The 16,398-nt window shown below is 39.7% G+C and overlaps 1 protein-coding gene across 1 annotated transcript; it reads right to left on the bottom strand.

Moving 5' to 3' along the window:
• Positions 1-76: 76 nt before the first annotated feature.
• Positions 77-9,641, bottom strand: LOC137108404 (adhesion G-protein coupled receptor G2-like). Its single transcript, XM_067492921.1, has 12 exons — positions 9,516-9,641; positions 8,593-8,734; positions 7,701-7,820; positions 5,044-5,169; positions 4,906-4,951; positions 4,677-4,771; positions 3,542-3,660; positions 2,642-2,910; positions 2,460-2,556; positions 1,993-2,122; positions 1,738-1,894; positions 77-1,256 (listed from the first exon to the last, which is right to left on the bottom strand). The coding sequence occupies exons 1-12, from the start codon at positions 9,623-9,625 to the stop codon at positions 1,168-1,170; spliced, it is 1,500 nt and encodes a 499-aa protein (XP_067349022.1). The 5' UTR covers positions 9,626-9,641; the 3' UTR covers positions 77-1,167.
• Positions 9,642-16,398: the final 6,757 nt, after the last annotated feature.

Genomic DNA, 16,398 nt, shown 5'->3' with positions numbered 1-16,398 from the left:
TTACTTGTAACAGTATTCGTTACTATAGTAATAATACTTTTGCTCTACTTCTTTCACCACTACTAACAACTGTGAAGTTTATAGTTGCAACTTTGGCGCAGGATGTTAGAGCGGTTGTCCACCAATCTCACGGCTCCTCCGGTCACATGTCAAAGTGTCCTTGAGCAAGACACTGAACCCCCACTCAGTTTCTCCCGGTGAGTGTTGGCCAGCTACATAGCAGCTCCCCCACTGGTGTATGAGTGAGTGTGTGATTATGAGTGTGAATGGGTGAATAAGAAGCAGTGAAAAGTGCTTTGAGTGCTAATAGGTAGAAAAGTGCTATATAAGTGCAGAACATTTACCATTAGAGTAAAATAGTTTTCAGCATTTGGTTTACTTTTCCCTCTAAGCTCTGAAAGGTTTCACATTTGTTCAAATGTACCTAAAACAAAAGTCAGGTACACATATGAACAGTGAAACAGGTTTTAATCTGTCAAATCTGTCAATACACGCTCTTAAGAGATTCATCCTATGTAAATGATGGGGACCAAAATCCTCAGTCCTTCATCTGTGTAAAAATGTATTTTAAAAATTTAGGTCCAAGGTTTCTTTTTTGTTCCATTCACTGCCACACAACAGTGAAGCAAAAAAGGGAACTTTATACCAAAAAAAATGAATAAAAATATTCACTTGTTTTAATAAAGCCTAAGCCTAATTTTCAAGCTTTAAATACCCATTTGAATAAATGTTTGCACAGAATAAGGTCAGCGGAGATTGACCCCCAACACATCTAAGAAGTCATCATTGCCAGGATGAAGAGGATGAGTGAGACACCTGACTCTTGATTTAAGACACATGTAAAAAAAATTTGAACCTGTCCGTTAACTTTGCTAATCTTGATGGTAAATAAGTGGCAGTGGCAATTTGCAAAGATGGATACTACAGTATTTTAAAAGCACACAAGTTAAATTAAGAAAAAGCTTCAAACAATACCAATGTTATGAGATGCTAAAATATTTTAGATTTACGACTAAATTAACTAAATTAGTCAGCATGAGAACTAGTGCTGTAATGCATGTAGCATTGTTGCTTCTCTGATACATGGAAACATTAACATCATAACATTCTAGTACTTCAGTAAAGACCCTGAGTAAACAGGTGTGAAGCCTTAACACCTGTTTAACTTTAACTGGTGCTACGTGTCTCACTGCTCGTAGTAGGAGATTTTCTAGTCTTTCTCAAAGCCAAGACAAACCACAGGAAGATGAAGAAACCTGTGTGATTCAAGAGAAAAGAAAGAGAGAAGTGTGAGAGAGATTCCAGGAGGAGATAACCATGCAAATGCTGCACTAATAAACACATCTACTGTAGGTGTGTCGTTCCACTGTTTGTCAGTATACAAAATAGCCAGGCTAACAGCTACTGCACATAAAAGCATGTTGCTTAATATTTAACAGTCTTTCTTTCTGAGTGACATTTGAGTAGTCATGTCACTAGAAAATCCACAGATTATGGTTTATTTTTTTCTGACACAGAAAGCTATCAATGCTTATATGTATGAAGTTTTGTATCTGTTTCACATTCACAGTAGCAGAGTCCAGCTATAGGTTGGTTTAGATGCTCTGGTTTGGAGAAAACATTACAGTAACTAAATTGGCATAAACTTGTGTTGTGAGGCAAAGACTGACTTGTGTCATTTCTACAGTAATATCAGCACAAAACAGAGGTGAACTTGTGGAAGCATGTTGCACTGACCTTGCAGTGAGTTCAGGATGCAGAAAAGGTAGAGGCCAGGAGTGGTCAGGGAGCCAAATGAGAAGAAGACCAGGCCCCATGTGATACCAAGCAAAATGCTGATTCCCAGCAGGACTAAGATGTCGCCTTTGACTCTGCCATAATTGCTCTGCCCAAACTAAGAAATGTGGTGAACAATGACACATTTGCAGGTCAAGTTAAAGACCATGAAACAACAGAGCTGTTTGTTGTGTGTGGCTGCAGATGGACTTTTACCTCTTTGTCATGTCGGAGACTCAAAACCTGCCTGATTGTCACCACCAGCATAATCATGTTAAAGATGAAGACCAAGCCAAACGCACCTATTGTGGTCACATCCTTCACTGTATTATTGGTAATGTAGCATCTACAGAAAGAGGAGTATGGATAACATTTAATGACATGTACAGAAAAATCACTATTTTGACAAAATTCTGTAGTAGAAATTTCCATTCAGTTGACTAAAGATTCTGCTGCAGTAAAATGATCCATATAACTAGTTTAATTTCTGGATTTTAGTCATTTACACAGAGGGTGGTATGAGGTTTGCTGCTCATTCAGTAGAATATGTGGAGATACTGTTTTCATTTACTGTGAATGTTTTTTTTTTATACACATGAATTGTACATGCAAAACAGTAAGTCAGTATAAGTTAATTATTAGTCTAAAAAGGACATGCAAATTTGTCCCCACTTCTCTCATACATTGTGGTGTCGTTGGGGTTAGATGGGTTCAGAGGGGCATGACCATATGCATCTTTGTCTATGATGACCACCAGGGAAACAATGACTGCAGGAACACCTGCAGGAAACACAGGGATTAAACGAGTGAGTGATCCACACGTTTGAGGGGACAGAAATTCCCCGTTCTTGTTGACTCTACTCACCCCATCCCACCAAACTGAGTTTGAGCAGGTATCTCCTGATGTATATATTGAAGACTCTGACCAAGAGTATGTAGAGGTGGAACCCCTCCAAAGCCATCCAACTGAAAGAGGCCAGCAGGGAGTAGTGAAGAGCAATAGCTATGTAAAAGCAGAAGCCAGTGGAGCTCAGTGCTGCCGTCTGCTGACTGATGAGGAAGTGCACGTTGAGCAGGATCAAGGCAATGGCCAGACTAAAGTGGACCCTCATAGAGACATCTGTCCTGAGTTTTCTGTTTGGCAGAGGAGAACTGGTCTGTGCTAAGTGTTAAATTGTGTGTAGGGACATAACAGTGGCAATGAATTTAGATTATATATAGCAGGAAGGAAGGAGGTAAAGAACGAAGGGAGGAGGCATTTACCAGATAAAAGAAAAACAAATGTCCACTGAAAAAACTGGATTGATTGAAGGTAGTGGATACAATGCAATAAAAGAGGAGGAGGATCATCTACCCAGGAAGAATCTGCTTCTTTCCCTTTCAGGGGTCGTCACAGTGAATCATGTGCCTCCATCTAACCCTGTCCTTTGCTTCCTCTTCTCTCACACCAACTAACTTCATGTCCTCTCTCACTACATCCATAAATGTCCTCTTTGGTCTTCCTCTAGACCTCCTGCCTGGCAGCTCCAACCTCAGCATCCTTCTACTGATATATTGACAGTCTCTCCTCTGAACATGTCCAAACCACCTCAGTCTGGCCTCTCTGACTTTATCTCCAACACATCTAACATGAGCTGTCCCTCTGATGTCCTCATTCCTGATCCTGTCCATCCTCATCACTCCCAAAGAGAACGTCAACATCTTAAGCTCTGCTACCTCCAGCTCTGCCTCCTGTCTCTTCATCCACCCAGGAAGAATAAATTACCTATTTGTGATGAAAAGCAGAAGATTGATGATGAGACCAACTAGAGAAAGACTGCAGCCAATCAGAGTGATGTATTTCAGAATCAGTGTGTCTTCTGGTGACAGGTTAGAAGGAGTCACCTTTAGAGAAAAACAACAACATTTAAGCTGCATTCTTGCTGCATTTCTTTGATCACATTTCATCTATCATCAAAAATCAGATCAGACATTTTGAATCACATTAAGTGGCAAATTACTGAAAGCCCCCACTGTGGTTGAGTGTAACAACGTCATTAACACTGAATAGAGATCAAATTAAAGGTACTTTTAAATGCGTTTACTCTATTTCCATTATTATCTTTGCATTTTTTTATCATTATTCACAAAAAAAACTCCAATACAAATCACACAATCCAAAACATAACATCATAACACCAGTGTGAGACCCGGCAAAAAGACAAGATATGTGTTTCCTATGTGCAGTGTATGTAGGAGGGGCAGTGAGGATGAGCACAAAGGGTATAAATATAAAAGAAACAACAGTTGGGATGTGGATGGGAAAGTACAGGGGAGAGGTGTACGTACTAAGGATATAAACTGGGTCTAAGCATATATACTGTATAATACCTACTAAGGAGAAAACTGATAGTACATTCATATAATTCATTATTATCATTAAAATGCAATTGATCTTTGCATTTTAATGATAATGTATTTGTTACATAAGTAAAGCTGAATCTGTGCAGTATTGCCACTTGTATTACTCAGTGTATGTAGAGATGTTTTTACAAAACAATTTGGTGCCATCTAGTGGAACTAAAATTGCGACATCATACAGAGACAACAATGCACAGTGCTACACAGCAATACATGCTGTTGTGTTCATACGTATAAGTACATAAGAATTCATAATAAATAACCTTTTAGGAAAATGTGTGGGAAGTGATGTGTCACAAAGTAAATCTAAATCTAAATACAGAGTTAATCCACTATTTATTGTTATTTTATACGTAATTGTGCAATGTAACATCAACAATGTGCAAAATCGTGCCAATCATATCATTTCATTGTCATAAGTGACATAAATGACATAGGTTGCATCTTTTATTTAGCTACCAGTTAGTTTTTCTCTACCGTTCATGATGAAATATTATTACCATGAGGACACCGAAGTATGTGAGGTGATTGCAGGAACAGGTGATGTAACGCTGATCACGTTTCCACAGGGTTAAACAGCCATCACTACTAAATGCTGATAAGTAAAACAGAACCGTTAGGTCACATTGGTTTGTTGGCTGTGAGTGAAACATTTAAACGGAAATATTCAATAAATAATTGTCTTTTTGTCAATATGCTTCATGACAAATGTAAGGCTGTGGTACTTACCCTCCGTGGAAAAATTATAGAACACACATCGAGGCTCTTGTTTCTTCTGTGACACAAAATGTTAATATTATGCATTTTATTTGATTTTCACTAAATTTATTACTCAAAAAAATCCCAGAAGAATTAAGATGTATTTACATGTATGACTGTAGTAAGATTCATGGTGATGTTGACACGCTCCTTTAGTCCTGAAATAACCTTACCACCAACACTCAGACCAACCAGTCTGCGCTCATACAGTACATCTGTTTGGTTCCACATGGTCTATAGAAAAACATGGATTCAGTCAGTAAGTTTGACATTTAGTGTAAAACAACTACTGTAGAGAAAATCTAAATAACATTAATGTGTTATTTTTTTTAGTAAAACTTTTCATCACAAGTCTTGTACTTGTTACATTTTGCATGTTACTGCAGAGAACAATCCTGAAGAGCAAAGGAGCAAATATGTGCAGAAAAAACGTGTTTGTTTCCTTTACTGAAAACTGACTGCACCATTTGAGGATATTGCTTTTCAACAAAAGGTGACCCCTCATCCTCTTTCATGACATTTTGGTCTGTTAACTGCTCACATTTATGCAAAAATAATATCCTTTACTATACTACAATACAATACTATACTATAATACAATACTTTTATAGTGCAGCATTTACATGTTAGATCACTACAATGTATTTTCCATACATACACACACACTCTTCTTTTAACAATTGTCTATAAATGTCTGGGAAGTGAGGAGACCAGCTTCTAGAGTTTTAGGAGAGGAATGATGTCCCAATCTTGTCTGATGCAGTATTCTAGCTGTTTAACAGTCCTGAGCCTTTGTTGCTGTATTTTTCATTTTATGATGCACCACATGCACGTTTTCTATTGGTAAAAGGTCTGGACTCTTGGCAGGCCAGTTCAGAACTCAGACTCTTCTCCTGCAAAGCCATGCTCTTGTGGTGGATGCAGAATGTGGTTTAGCCTTGTCTTGCTGAAATAAGCAAGGCCTTCCCTTAAAGTGACATTGTCTGGATGGGAGCATGTGTTGCTGCCGGGCAGCAGACCCGTAACCAGTTCTACAGGTTATGTTATTTCTCACCCAAAAATCATCATATTTGGTGTCAGGTGGAACGATGGCATATGGAATCATCAAATCCCTGTCCCACCGCTTTGCAGTAGCTCTGCAGCAGCAGCCAGGATCTTCTAGAGCGTAGCATTAAACCTTTCAACCCAGCCATCTGACAAAGGGTAGAATGGAGTGGTTCTTGCTTTATCAATCCCTAGCAGTTTATCATTCTTTGGAACACGGCTGACTCAAAGTTTGTGCCCTGGTCGCTGTGCAGGGTGTGGGGAGCTCCATATCTGCAGACCCAATCAGTTGCAATCTTTTCAGGCACTGTTGATGCTTGCTCATTTGGGATTGGCTACACTTCCACACACCTACTGAAATAGTCTTGGACCACTAACATGTAGTGGTCGTGTCTCTGTTTTTAAGAGCCCCATTAGAGCGACTGCAATCCATGGGTGCCCCAACAAGTACTGTGCCCATGGCAGCCTGGGTTGACTCCCTAGGTCATATACTTTCAACGGAGCTGCTGCAGGTTTGGCACCACAGTGTGGCGTCGTCCTTGACTTGACTCTGATTCAGAGACGTGCGAGTGCTTTTTCCCCTTTTTCTTCTCAGCGGATGGAAATCATCATACTGTCTAGGTCTTGGCTACTGGACAGGGAGGCGGTGGCCAAATTGCTGGCCCAATTGAGGGTCTTCAGGGCCGAGCATGAACAGGAACAACCTCCCCTAGCACAGAACCCCTCACCTGTCCCCGTCACGGTCCCCTCTGGGCCTGCATTCAGTCCTGGGTTGGGTAATACTCCCTCTTCCCTCGCTCCTTTCTCTGCGTGGGCCACCACCACCTCCACTTCTGGCCCCGGTCCAGTTCCTACACCTGCTCCTGTTCCAGCTCCTGCTCGTCCAGCCTCTTCTGCTTCTGTTTCTGACCCGGTTCCTGGTCCTGTTCCTGTCACCGAGTGGGTGGACACCATTCTTGGCTCTGATCCTGTTCCGGCACCCGCCTCCGGGTCAATTGACATCTGTCCTGTTCCTGTTCTGCTCTCTGGGTTGGCTATTGTCAATTCTGGCCTTGATGCTGGCCCGGTTTTGGCTCCTGCCTCCTGCCCGGTCAACACTTGACCTGGCCCTGGCTCTGGTCCTGTCCCTGTTTGTCCTGTCCCTGTTTGTCCTGTCTCTGTTTGTCCAGGTCAGGTCCAGGGGCCGGGGTCAGCTGCCACTCCACCTGCTCCTGCTCCAGCTGCTGCTTCTGCTCGTCCGTTCGCCGTCTTCAGGTCAGCCAACACTGCTTCTGTTTCTGATCCTGTTCCTGTCTCCAAGCGGGTCAACACCGTCCTTTCTGTCTCTGGGCGGGTCAACACCACCACCTCAGCTCCTGTTTCGGGGCAGGTCGATGCCGCCAGCAGCGCCAAGGGGTTCGCCCAGGTCAACGCCGCGTCCTTGGTCCAGCTTCCCGGGAGAGTGGACCCAGCCTCTGGTGATTCTGCACCAGGGTTGGCCCGTCCCTGATCCTGCCGACACTCCTTCTGGTCCAGCTCCTGGTCCTCCACTACAGCGTTCCAGCCTTCATCGCTGGCCTCTGCCTGGCCCCTGGAGGGCCTTAACTTCAGCCGCCGCCGCCAGCCTGCTGTCCGGCCCCCAGAGGGCTTCTGCTTTCATCACCCTATGACAGCTGCCACCCAAATAGGATAAGCAATTGCAGATAATCAATACATGGATGTGTGTGTGTATAGTTTCTGACCCCATCTGGTTCCTTCCAGGTAAGCATGCAGAACACAATTGTGTTATTTGGTCCAGCATCCAGTTCTCTTGGCAGATGAACATTGACTATGCTGTTGTTGAGAGATTTGTCTGGCATTGCCTAAACCAAAGCAATAGAAACACCGCATGTAAATACCTGTAACAGAGTAATAAAACGGAGACCGCTGTTGTTTGTTATTTCAAAATGAGGGCACATTTGAATTTGCAAACAAGGCTTCCTCCTAACCATTGTGCTCCAAACTACTAAAAATAAACTGCCTGTGCCAAACATTCAGCTTGCTGCTTTAAAGAAAGCTCAGTTGCTACCAATCTGAGCTAATGTTCTGCAGCTCAGACTGACTACTGACCTCACTGTGGAGAGGTTGAAGCAAAGAAGAGCATTTAAGGGGATATAATAATTACTATAAAAGGAAAGTGACAGTGTAGAAAGATAGTTTACTTATCAATTGCAAAACTGATAAAGATATTGATATATGTGAGAAGATACTTATTCCTAAAAAGATGTTTTCTATAATGACTTACACGATAGATAAACATATGAATAGTTTATTGAGCTAAATGCTAATGTTTGAAGGCACAGGTGGCCAATAAGAATGCTTGACATGCTGGTTTAAAGTAGGTGTAACAATTTACATTGTTCACCATCTTAATTTAGCATGTTAACAAACCCTAACCCTAATCCCTAGAGTCAGTAGAATTTATCATTTGGGAACAACAAATGTCTAGACAACTTCTTTTTTTCAACCCATTCAGTTAGTTAAGATTTTTAGTCAGTGCTCAAGTGATGGTCAGTGTAAGCTCTGTCTGGCTAAAGTTCTACTTTAATTAAATTAAAAAGTTTTAAATAAGTTTAACTTAAACCATATTCTTACCTTTTTGTCATTTGCAATAATTTCAAGACCTGCGAAAGTGTGTTTGGGTTTGAATAGGAAAGCGACCAAATGATTCATAGAAATGGATGCATTCTCATCCACTTTTGTTTCCAATAGAACACTTTCTGCGATCCTCATGGTTCTTGATAAAGATGACAAGAAATGAAAAGGTTCTGAATTAAAAATTTCTGCCTTAAACACTCATTCTAGACCATAAAACATTTTTAGTCCCTTCTCCACTGCCCCACCAGTATGTCGAGATATGTCGTTCTGTATAAAACACTTGATACAGTCTTAGGAGATAGCCTAGATGTTGACCCTCCTTTGAGCCATCTGAGGTAGTGTCAGAGGCAGGCTCATCTGTGTAAAAGACCTGAAGTGGCATTGGATGTTGGGTTAAAGGGGTATGAAGTTCTGATAGCATGTTACCCTTATAAGAGACCATTCAACAGTTTTGCTGGGAGACTCCTGTACAGTGGAAGAGAACCAGCATTTACAATGTAATTCAACTCAACTAAAGCTGTCGTGAACTGTGTACAACATTTAGTTAGTACAACATTCTGCTTCATTTGTGTCTGAACAATCAGACATAGTGTTTCTCTAGGGGAAGAACAAGGAGGCTCCCAAAGAACCACTACAAATCACATGAGTTTATAGCTGGAAACTGAATCCATGACCATAATCCTTTACCATCTGGTCATGTTTAAACTTTTTTTTTTTTAGTCTGAATCATATTGTAACTACGCTAAGAAAAGAACATCAGTTTGAAAACAATATGTTAGAGGTGTATAACAACCTTAAAGATAAATTAGTCATTGTACCCTGTTTTTTACTCTTATGCACATACGATACATTTTGTAAGGTCACACACAATGTAAAAATCCTAAAAGAAAAATATTCTGAAATACAATTAAATTGTTTACCTAGAAAGGTCATTAATGGTTAGATTTGCCAAAATGTCTCTCAGATGGTGAGTGGCTTCCAAAATACCTGTAAAGTAAATTAATGAGTTTTTATCAATAAATAGACACATAGTATTTTTTTACCAAATGACATATACATATATACAATTATTTTCCTCTCTAAATTTGACTTGATTTTGTCCATTGTTCCTACTATTACATAATTTTATAACATCCCCAGTGGTTGAGATTTAGTGTTTCCCAGATGACCTTTGGTGATGATAGGAGACACCAAAGACAGGCCCAGCCACCACACAAGCGGACACTTCATCCTGTGAAGAGAATTCATTTAAAACCAAATCATGTGTCTGAGGAAGCAATTTTCATCCTTAGGCCACCCTCAGAGCATGTGCAGACATGAAGCAGACCACACAAATACATTCACAATGGAACATATTCAGAACCTTTTACTTTTTGCACATTATACTCTATTGTAAATGTATTTCAAAAAGGAAAAAAAAAACATTCTCCTTATTAAAGCACTCAACATAACTCGACAAAGTTTTTTTTCAATTTTGGAAACAATTTTAAAAAAATCAACAGATTTATGCACAGTGGTTATTCAGACCCATAATTCACTGACAAACTTCCAACAAACTTACAAACTTTACACAGTTTATCACATTCTTCCTGGCAGATCATCTCAAACTACATCAGATTGGATGTGAAGTCTCTGACCTACCCTTCTTAAGTACCTTTACAGATTTTCAATGGGGTTTAAGTCTGGTCTTTGGTTGGGCCATGGTTTTTGGTTTGGATCATAGTCTCTCTTAAAGGTTAATCATCACCACAGTTTAAAATCTTACACACTCCAAACCAGGTTTCCTTCAATCTTTATCTGTATTTATCTGCAATCAACTATCTCTTAATTCTGATCTGTCTTCCTATCCCTTCTAATGAGAAACGTCCCTACAGCTGCCACCACCATGCTTAACGGTAGGAATGGTATTAAGTAGGTCTCATCTCTGCAGACTTTTGAAGTATTGATAAAGTGAGTGTTTCCTAGTCACCTCCCTGGTCACAACAATCGAAGTCAATGTGATCCTGGGGACGTTCAGACCTTTAGACATGGTTTGACACAGTTGTCCTTGTATGTGCCTTACAACAAAATGTTATTATTAACTTCCTTGGCCTTCATCAGTGTAATTTTAGAAGAAGTGTAATAACATCTTCATTAAGTCATTTGTTTCAAAAATAGGGGACCATGGAGAATTTCATGAATAATTTCACTGGGACGTAAGAACACTGGGAGCTAACAGCTATGGCGCTGTTCTGTTATTAAAAAAAGGAAAAATTTAACAAGTTAACTAATTAATTAACTAACTAATTAAATAACTAAATAACTTAATCTGTATTAATACTCAGTATTAAGTAAGATTTATTAACTCAATGCTACAAATATTTAAAATAGATATAAAAATATTTTAAACAATCAGTTAATGATTTACAATACATAAGAATTATTTGCACGACTGTAAAAGACAAAAACACAGCAGTCATTTGGTGCTAAATCCTCCTGGAACTATTTGAAGCTACAGGAGTCATCTGACCCGCGGCCTTTTCGGACCGTTCAAACTGTTTTATTTGTCTATTTCAGTTTTTCTTTTTTTATAGTAGAGTCTGTGCAAGCGGAGCAAGCAACCACTGTGGGTTTTTCTAACGACATGCAATTAATTTTAGCTTTCTAAATTATTTCCAATCAGTGAATTTTTTTCCTCAGTTAAACCCCATTCAAATTCTTGACTGATTTTAAAAATTTCAGTTTTGGATTTTTAAGTAATTTGAAAAAAAAAAAAAAAAAAAGTTTGTCTGGGGTTGTAGTCATTAGCTTGATGGGAATTTGTGCTTTTTTCTATCTGAAACGAATTTACAACATATTAAAAAGTTAAAGTATCTAAATACTTTCTGCTGTGAGCGTGTAAAGTGTAAAGCAGATAGAAACAAATGAAGGGATGGAAACATATATTCAGGCTTTATAACAAAACAGCCTAGTATGGAGAACAAGAATTCAGTACTTACAGTACTTCTGTGTCATGTATCATTAAATAAATAAATACAATGAACCACCATTAATTGATATTAATATTTTAAAAGTATATCACATATATGAGCCTTACACAAAGACATAGTGTACACACAAGCACACGTACACAACACAATCACCCAACAACATGCATTGATATTAATGTGGTTAAGTAATTGTCAAGTCATTTCCATACACTTAGTTATATAACCATTTTCAAGCCTAATATCAGAATCAATACAGTTAGTTAAATTAGGTGGTTCTGATCTAACAAGAATAAAAATCCAGCCTACCTGTGTGTGTTGCTGAGCTCCACTACAGATGATCTTGTGTGAAGAGAAAAAAACTGGTGTGACAGAGGTATGAAAGAAAGTGAGGAAACCTGTTGAAATCATAGAGCTTCATAGGAAGAAAACATGTAAATGATACTTTGAATAAAAAGAGGAAGCACTCACAGACAGCACATCCAGAAATACACTCTCTCTTACTTCTGTAAATATAGATTCACATGAACTGGACTATACTGAGTAACGTAGCACAAACATTTTAGATTTAAATTCAACACTTTTCCATAGTTTAACATAGAAGCTAGTTTCCCTAGCAGTTAATTGGTCTATACTGCAAACAGCTTGGTTTATGGCTGCATGTCTCTGCTTCCACCAACAGAGGGAAGAAACACATCAAAAATCGAATGCAAACAAGGTGCCAAGAGTCACCGGCAAGCAATCATCCAGTTTTTATCATGTTTTAAATTTTCATGTTATTTCAAGAGAGAAAGTCATAAACAATGCTGAGAGGGAAAAAAGACATTCAAAAAATTGAATTATGTCTCTGTTAACTAATTTGACAAACTAGTCTCGACATAAAGGATTTGTATTGCAAATCAGGTAACATGTAGTCCGTTAATGTCTTTTATCTTTTATGTCATAAGAAGGGTCAACTTATTGCTGGTTGTTTGACTTTAAAATGTAAACATCAAGCTCAAGCGTCATCACAGCAAAAAGAGGTGAGCTTGGTTAAGGGGCTGACTGGTGCTACAAAATTTGAAACAGAGGACTATGGCCTTTTATTCTGGAAGGTTTAGTTTCCTTAACTGGGCAACCAAAAGACCAGCAGCCGGTAAAAATACTGTGGGACACAGTATTTCAGTCATTAGGTAGGTATTTGACCTTTCTCTGATAAGTAATTTTGTCAGTCAAATGCCATCATCCAGGGTGTAGAAATGAGCCTTGTATCTGCCCCTTTGCACAGAGTTCATATTCAGTGTCAATTAGTCCGTAGGGTTGTTAAGATTGCTGTTCTTTAAACTTTTCCCAATGACATGTTTTTCACCCAAACTGACCAAGGTACGAACTTTTAATCCAAAGTATTTGCCCAGGCACTTAAAACATCAGGGTTTGAGCATAGCACCTTTACCCCCTACCATCCTGAAAGCCAGGGGGCGTTGGAAAGGTTTCATCAGACCATGAAATCTATAAGTTATGCAAACACTGGAGCAGTTCTCAAACAGATTGGGATGAAAGTGTTCCACTTGTTTTATTGTTTTATTGTTTCCCTGTCATTCTCTGTCCAAGAATCTCTGGGGTTCAGCCCTGTTGAACTAGTATTTAGGCAGGAGATATGGTGTCCTCTCAAAATACTTAAAGAAAAATTGGTAACCCCTAAAAGAACTGCAAAAAGCTTTCCTGAATCTGTCAAAACACTCAAAAACCATTTAAAATGGACCTATTCTCTGACTAAGATTCCCTGGCATCCGCACAAAGATGAAAAAGCACTTTGATCAGAAAGCAGTTAATCGATCTTTCCGACCAGGTGACAAAAGTCCTGATTCTTCTCCTTTTACCTAGTTCACCTCTCTTGTTCTTATGTTTTAGAGAAAAAGCTCAGGAGAACCATGTCCAGAAAAAGTAACCGTTTCACCTGTGGCCTATATTTCTAAGGTGAGCAATTCCCCTGATGAAGAAGATGGGCTAGTATTACGGGGTCCTGAGCCACAGAGTATACGGATAGAAAACCCTGTCTCAATACTTGTCAGACCTTCCAAGTAAATCAGAATGCTGATATTAAGAATCTCATTTAGAATTTACCGTCTTTGTTTAACGTCCCTACTCAAGCTGCAGTCACAACACATGACATTGTCTTTTCTAACCCCACACCAATCAAGCAGCGTGCCTATCGGGTTAATCCAGTTAGAGAAATTCTGAAAAGGAAAGTTGATTACCTTGTTCAAAATGGAGTTCCAAGTGTCAGCCCCTGGAGTTCACTTTGTCTTCTAGACACAAAATCGGATGGAGGACCCAGATTCTGCACTGACTTTCGAAAAGCTAAATTCTGTCACTGTTTTGGATGCACATTCCTTGCCTCGTAATATTGACTGCATCTATGACATACTGAAGGGGTGTTGGCAGGTCCCCTTAACACCAGACGCATCTGAGGTCTCTGCCTTTGTAAGGCCTGACCAATTTCTTCAATATAGAGTTATGCCCTTTGGTATTTGTTATGCTCCTGCTACCTTCCAAAGATGAAGTATTCAGATACTGGGAAATTTCTCCAACTGCAGGGCTTACTTGAATGATATAGTGGTCTGTAGGAATGACTGGTCAACTCACATGTCACTTAACACTGAATCTTGCCAAAGGTCAGTTTGTCAGGGGTACCAATCTCTATTTTGGTCACCAGGTTGGTCAAGGGAAGGTGTGCCCTGCAGATACCAAGATCTCTGCTATTGTGGAATTTCCTTTTCCAAACAACTGGTGGTGGGTCGCCTGCCAATCACCGCATAAGTAGTCCCCCTTCACAAAAGTATGCCACTCTCTATTTTTTGGCCTCCTGCTGACTAAGAACAGAGGAGTGACATTTTAATAATGTTACATCATCCTTCTGTGCTGCAATAAACTCCTCTTTGGACCCTATTGGTTGATCTTTGGGGGGTCCTCAGAGAAATGTGATCATTTCTGACCTGAGGAAATCTTCATCGCCTCTACCTCAAGCTGTTTTAATTTGACCTCTTTTTCAGCTTCTATTTCTAGTCTTAAATCTGTAGCCGGAGATCATAATCAGCTTTTCGCACCTCGTCCTTCTTCTGTGCCTCCAACTGTAGCCTAAGTAAAAGAACCTTCAGCTTTGTATCAACGCTGGACCCATGGGACTCCAGGGATAAAGGCTCAAAGCGAGGCACGGTTGCAGGGGGGAGCTTCTGGTTCACCTGGGCACCTAGATGTGTAGCCAGTGCAACTGATGCTCCAGTCCTGTCAGGCAAAATCCGAGAAACAGACTCCAGCAAGAGCAGGAGTGTCTTGAACAGAAACATCAGCTATATCAGGGTTTTCAAGAATCCCTGACTAAATTCAACTTTCCACTAACATATTTCTTAACTTCATGATTCGGAACTAAAATGCTGAAGTGCAATATTTAAGCAATATTTAATAAATCCTCCTTACGACACAAGTCCACTTTCTCAAGACTAGGTTAACTCAGAAAGTCTCGCAGTTAAAATCCTATTCTTCTGTAATTCTGTAAGACCTGTGGTTTATTTTCAGTATGTTGAAAAAAACTACTGAACACAAGAGTGGGGGAGGACAGGATCAGGAGGTTGTGCTACCTCAAAGAAATTAGTAAAACAAAACATGGCCTATCTGCTTTTACCTACAGCATGAGTGAAGAAACAAAATCAAAACAAAAGCCTTGCTGTCTAGGCTACAAACAGCCGCCATTCAAAATGTACAATGAGGCACCAACCTCAAGGTCTTTTCTATGTGTTGCACATGTACAGCGTACACTTACCTACATCCAGCCTCCCACCACATCATAATCAAAAAATACATGATCATATACATAATCAAAAGATGTGGCAGGGTTCAGGCAAGAGTCTCGTAACAAAGAAAAAAAAAGGCATCAGATACTGTCGCTGCCCCCTTTTGTAAAGCAGATTCACAGCAGACTGGTTCAGGACAGCCTATGGGTGTTGACAAATTAGGGTTCCAACATGCCATCACTGAAGCTTCAGCACCTGGAAAGAAGACAAGAGAGAAGAAAAACAAAAAAAAGAAAACCCGCAGTACCACCAGCCCTGGCACGTAACAGGCAACTTCAACATTTTGCAAGTTGCTTTCTTCAGCTTTAGACTTATCCTTATATTAAACTATTTTCTGGCTTCTAGCTGAAAAAAATCCTCCATATGACATCACCAGATGAGTTCAGATGATGCCATCTACAGAAGCTCTGAAAAAGCAGGTTTCCAGTGGACACAGCCTCCATAGAGTGAGCATTGAGATGACATACTCTGAACAGAAGGTTCCTCCAAGTGATGTCATCTGGAGGCATTTTTAAGCAACAAGAAGAGAGATTTTAATATAGGGAAGTAAGAGGTACATTTCATGGGGTTTGGTTACATGTACTAATCAAACTAGAACCAAAAGAGGCAATTTCAAAATATAATGAGAAGGCCCTTATTATATTAACACTCTAACACAGATAAAAGTAAAATTATTGAAAGTTCTGCGTTTACTTTGTGCCTTTTCACATATTGAGCAGATGTGACCAAACTCGTGGTCCCTGTATCTTTAAGTCAGATCCAGACAGTTGGATTGTGTTGAAACTACTTTATACACCCACAACACAGTTATTTCACATACTAAAATACCCTGTGTGGAGTTTAGTCTGACTGTTGTAATATAGTTTAATCCATGTGTTTGGGATTTGGTCTGAGACCTCAACTCCTACTCTGTCTGGACAGAAAGGATGAAGTGCGAAGTTGGAAGAATGAGTGAAAAAAGCATAATTTAATGTGTGTGACAAGGATCTTGAGCATTTCTCTCAATT

The sequence above is a fragment of the Channa argus genome, chromosome 2 (genome assembly GCF_033026475.1).
Source record: "Channa argus isolate prfri chromosome 2, Channa argus male v1.0, whole genome shotgun sequence".
NCBI classification, from domain to species: Eukaryota; Metazoa; Chordata; class Actinopteri; order Anabantiformes; family Channidae; genus Channa; species Channa argus.
The sequence above is the reverse complement of the archived record's forward strand: the minus strand, read 5'-3'. Positions and strand labels throughout refer to the sequence as shown.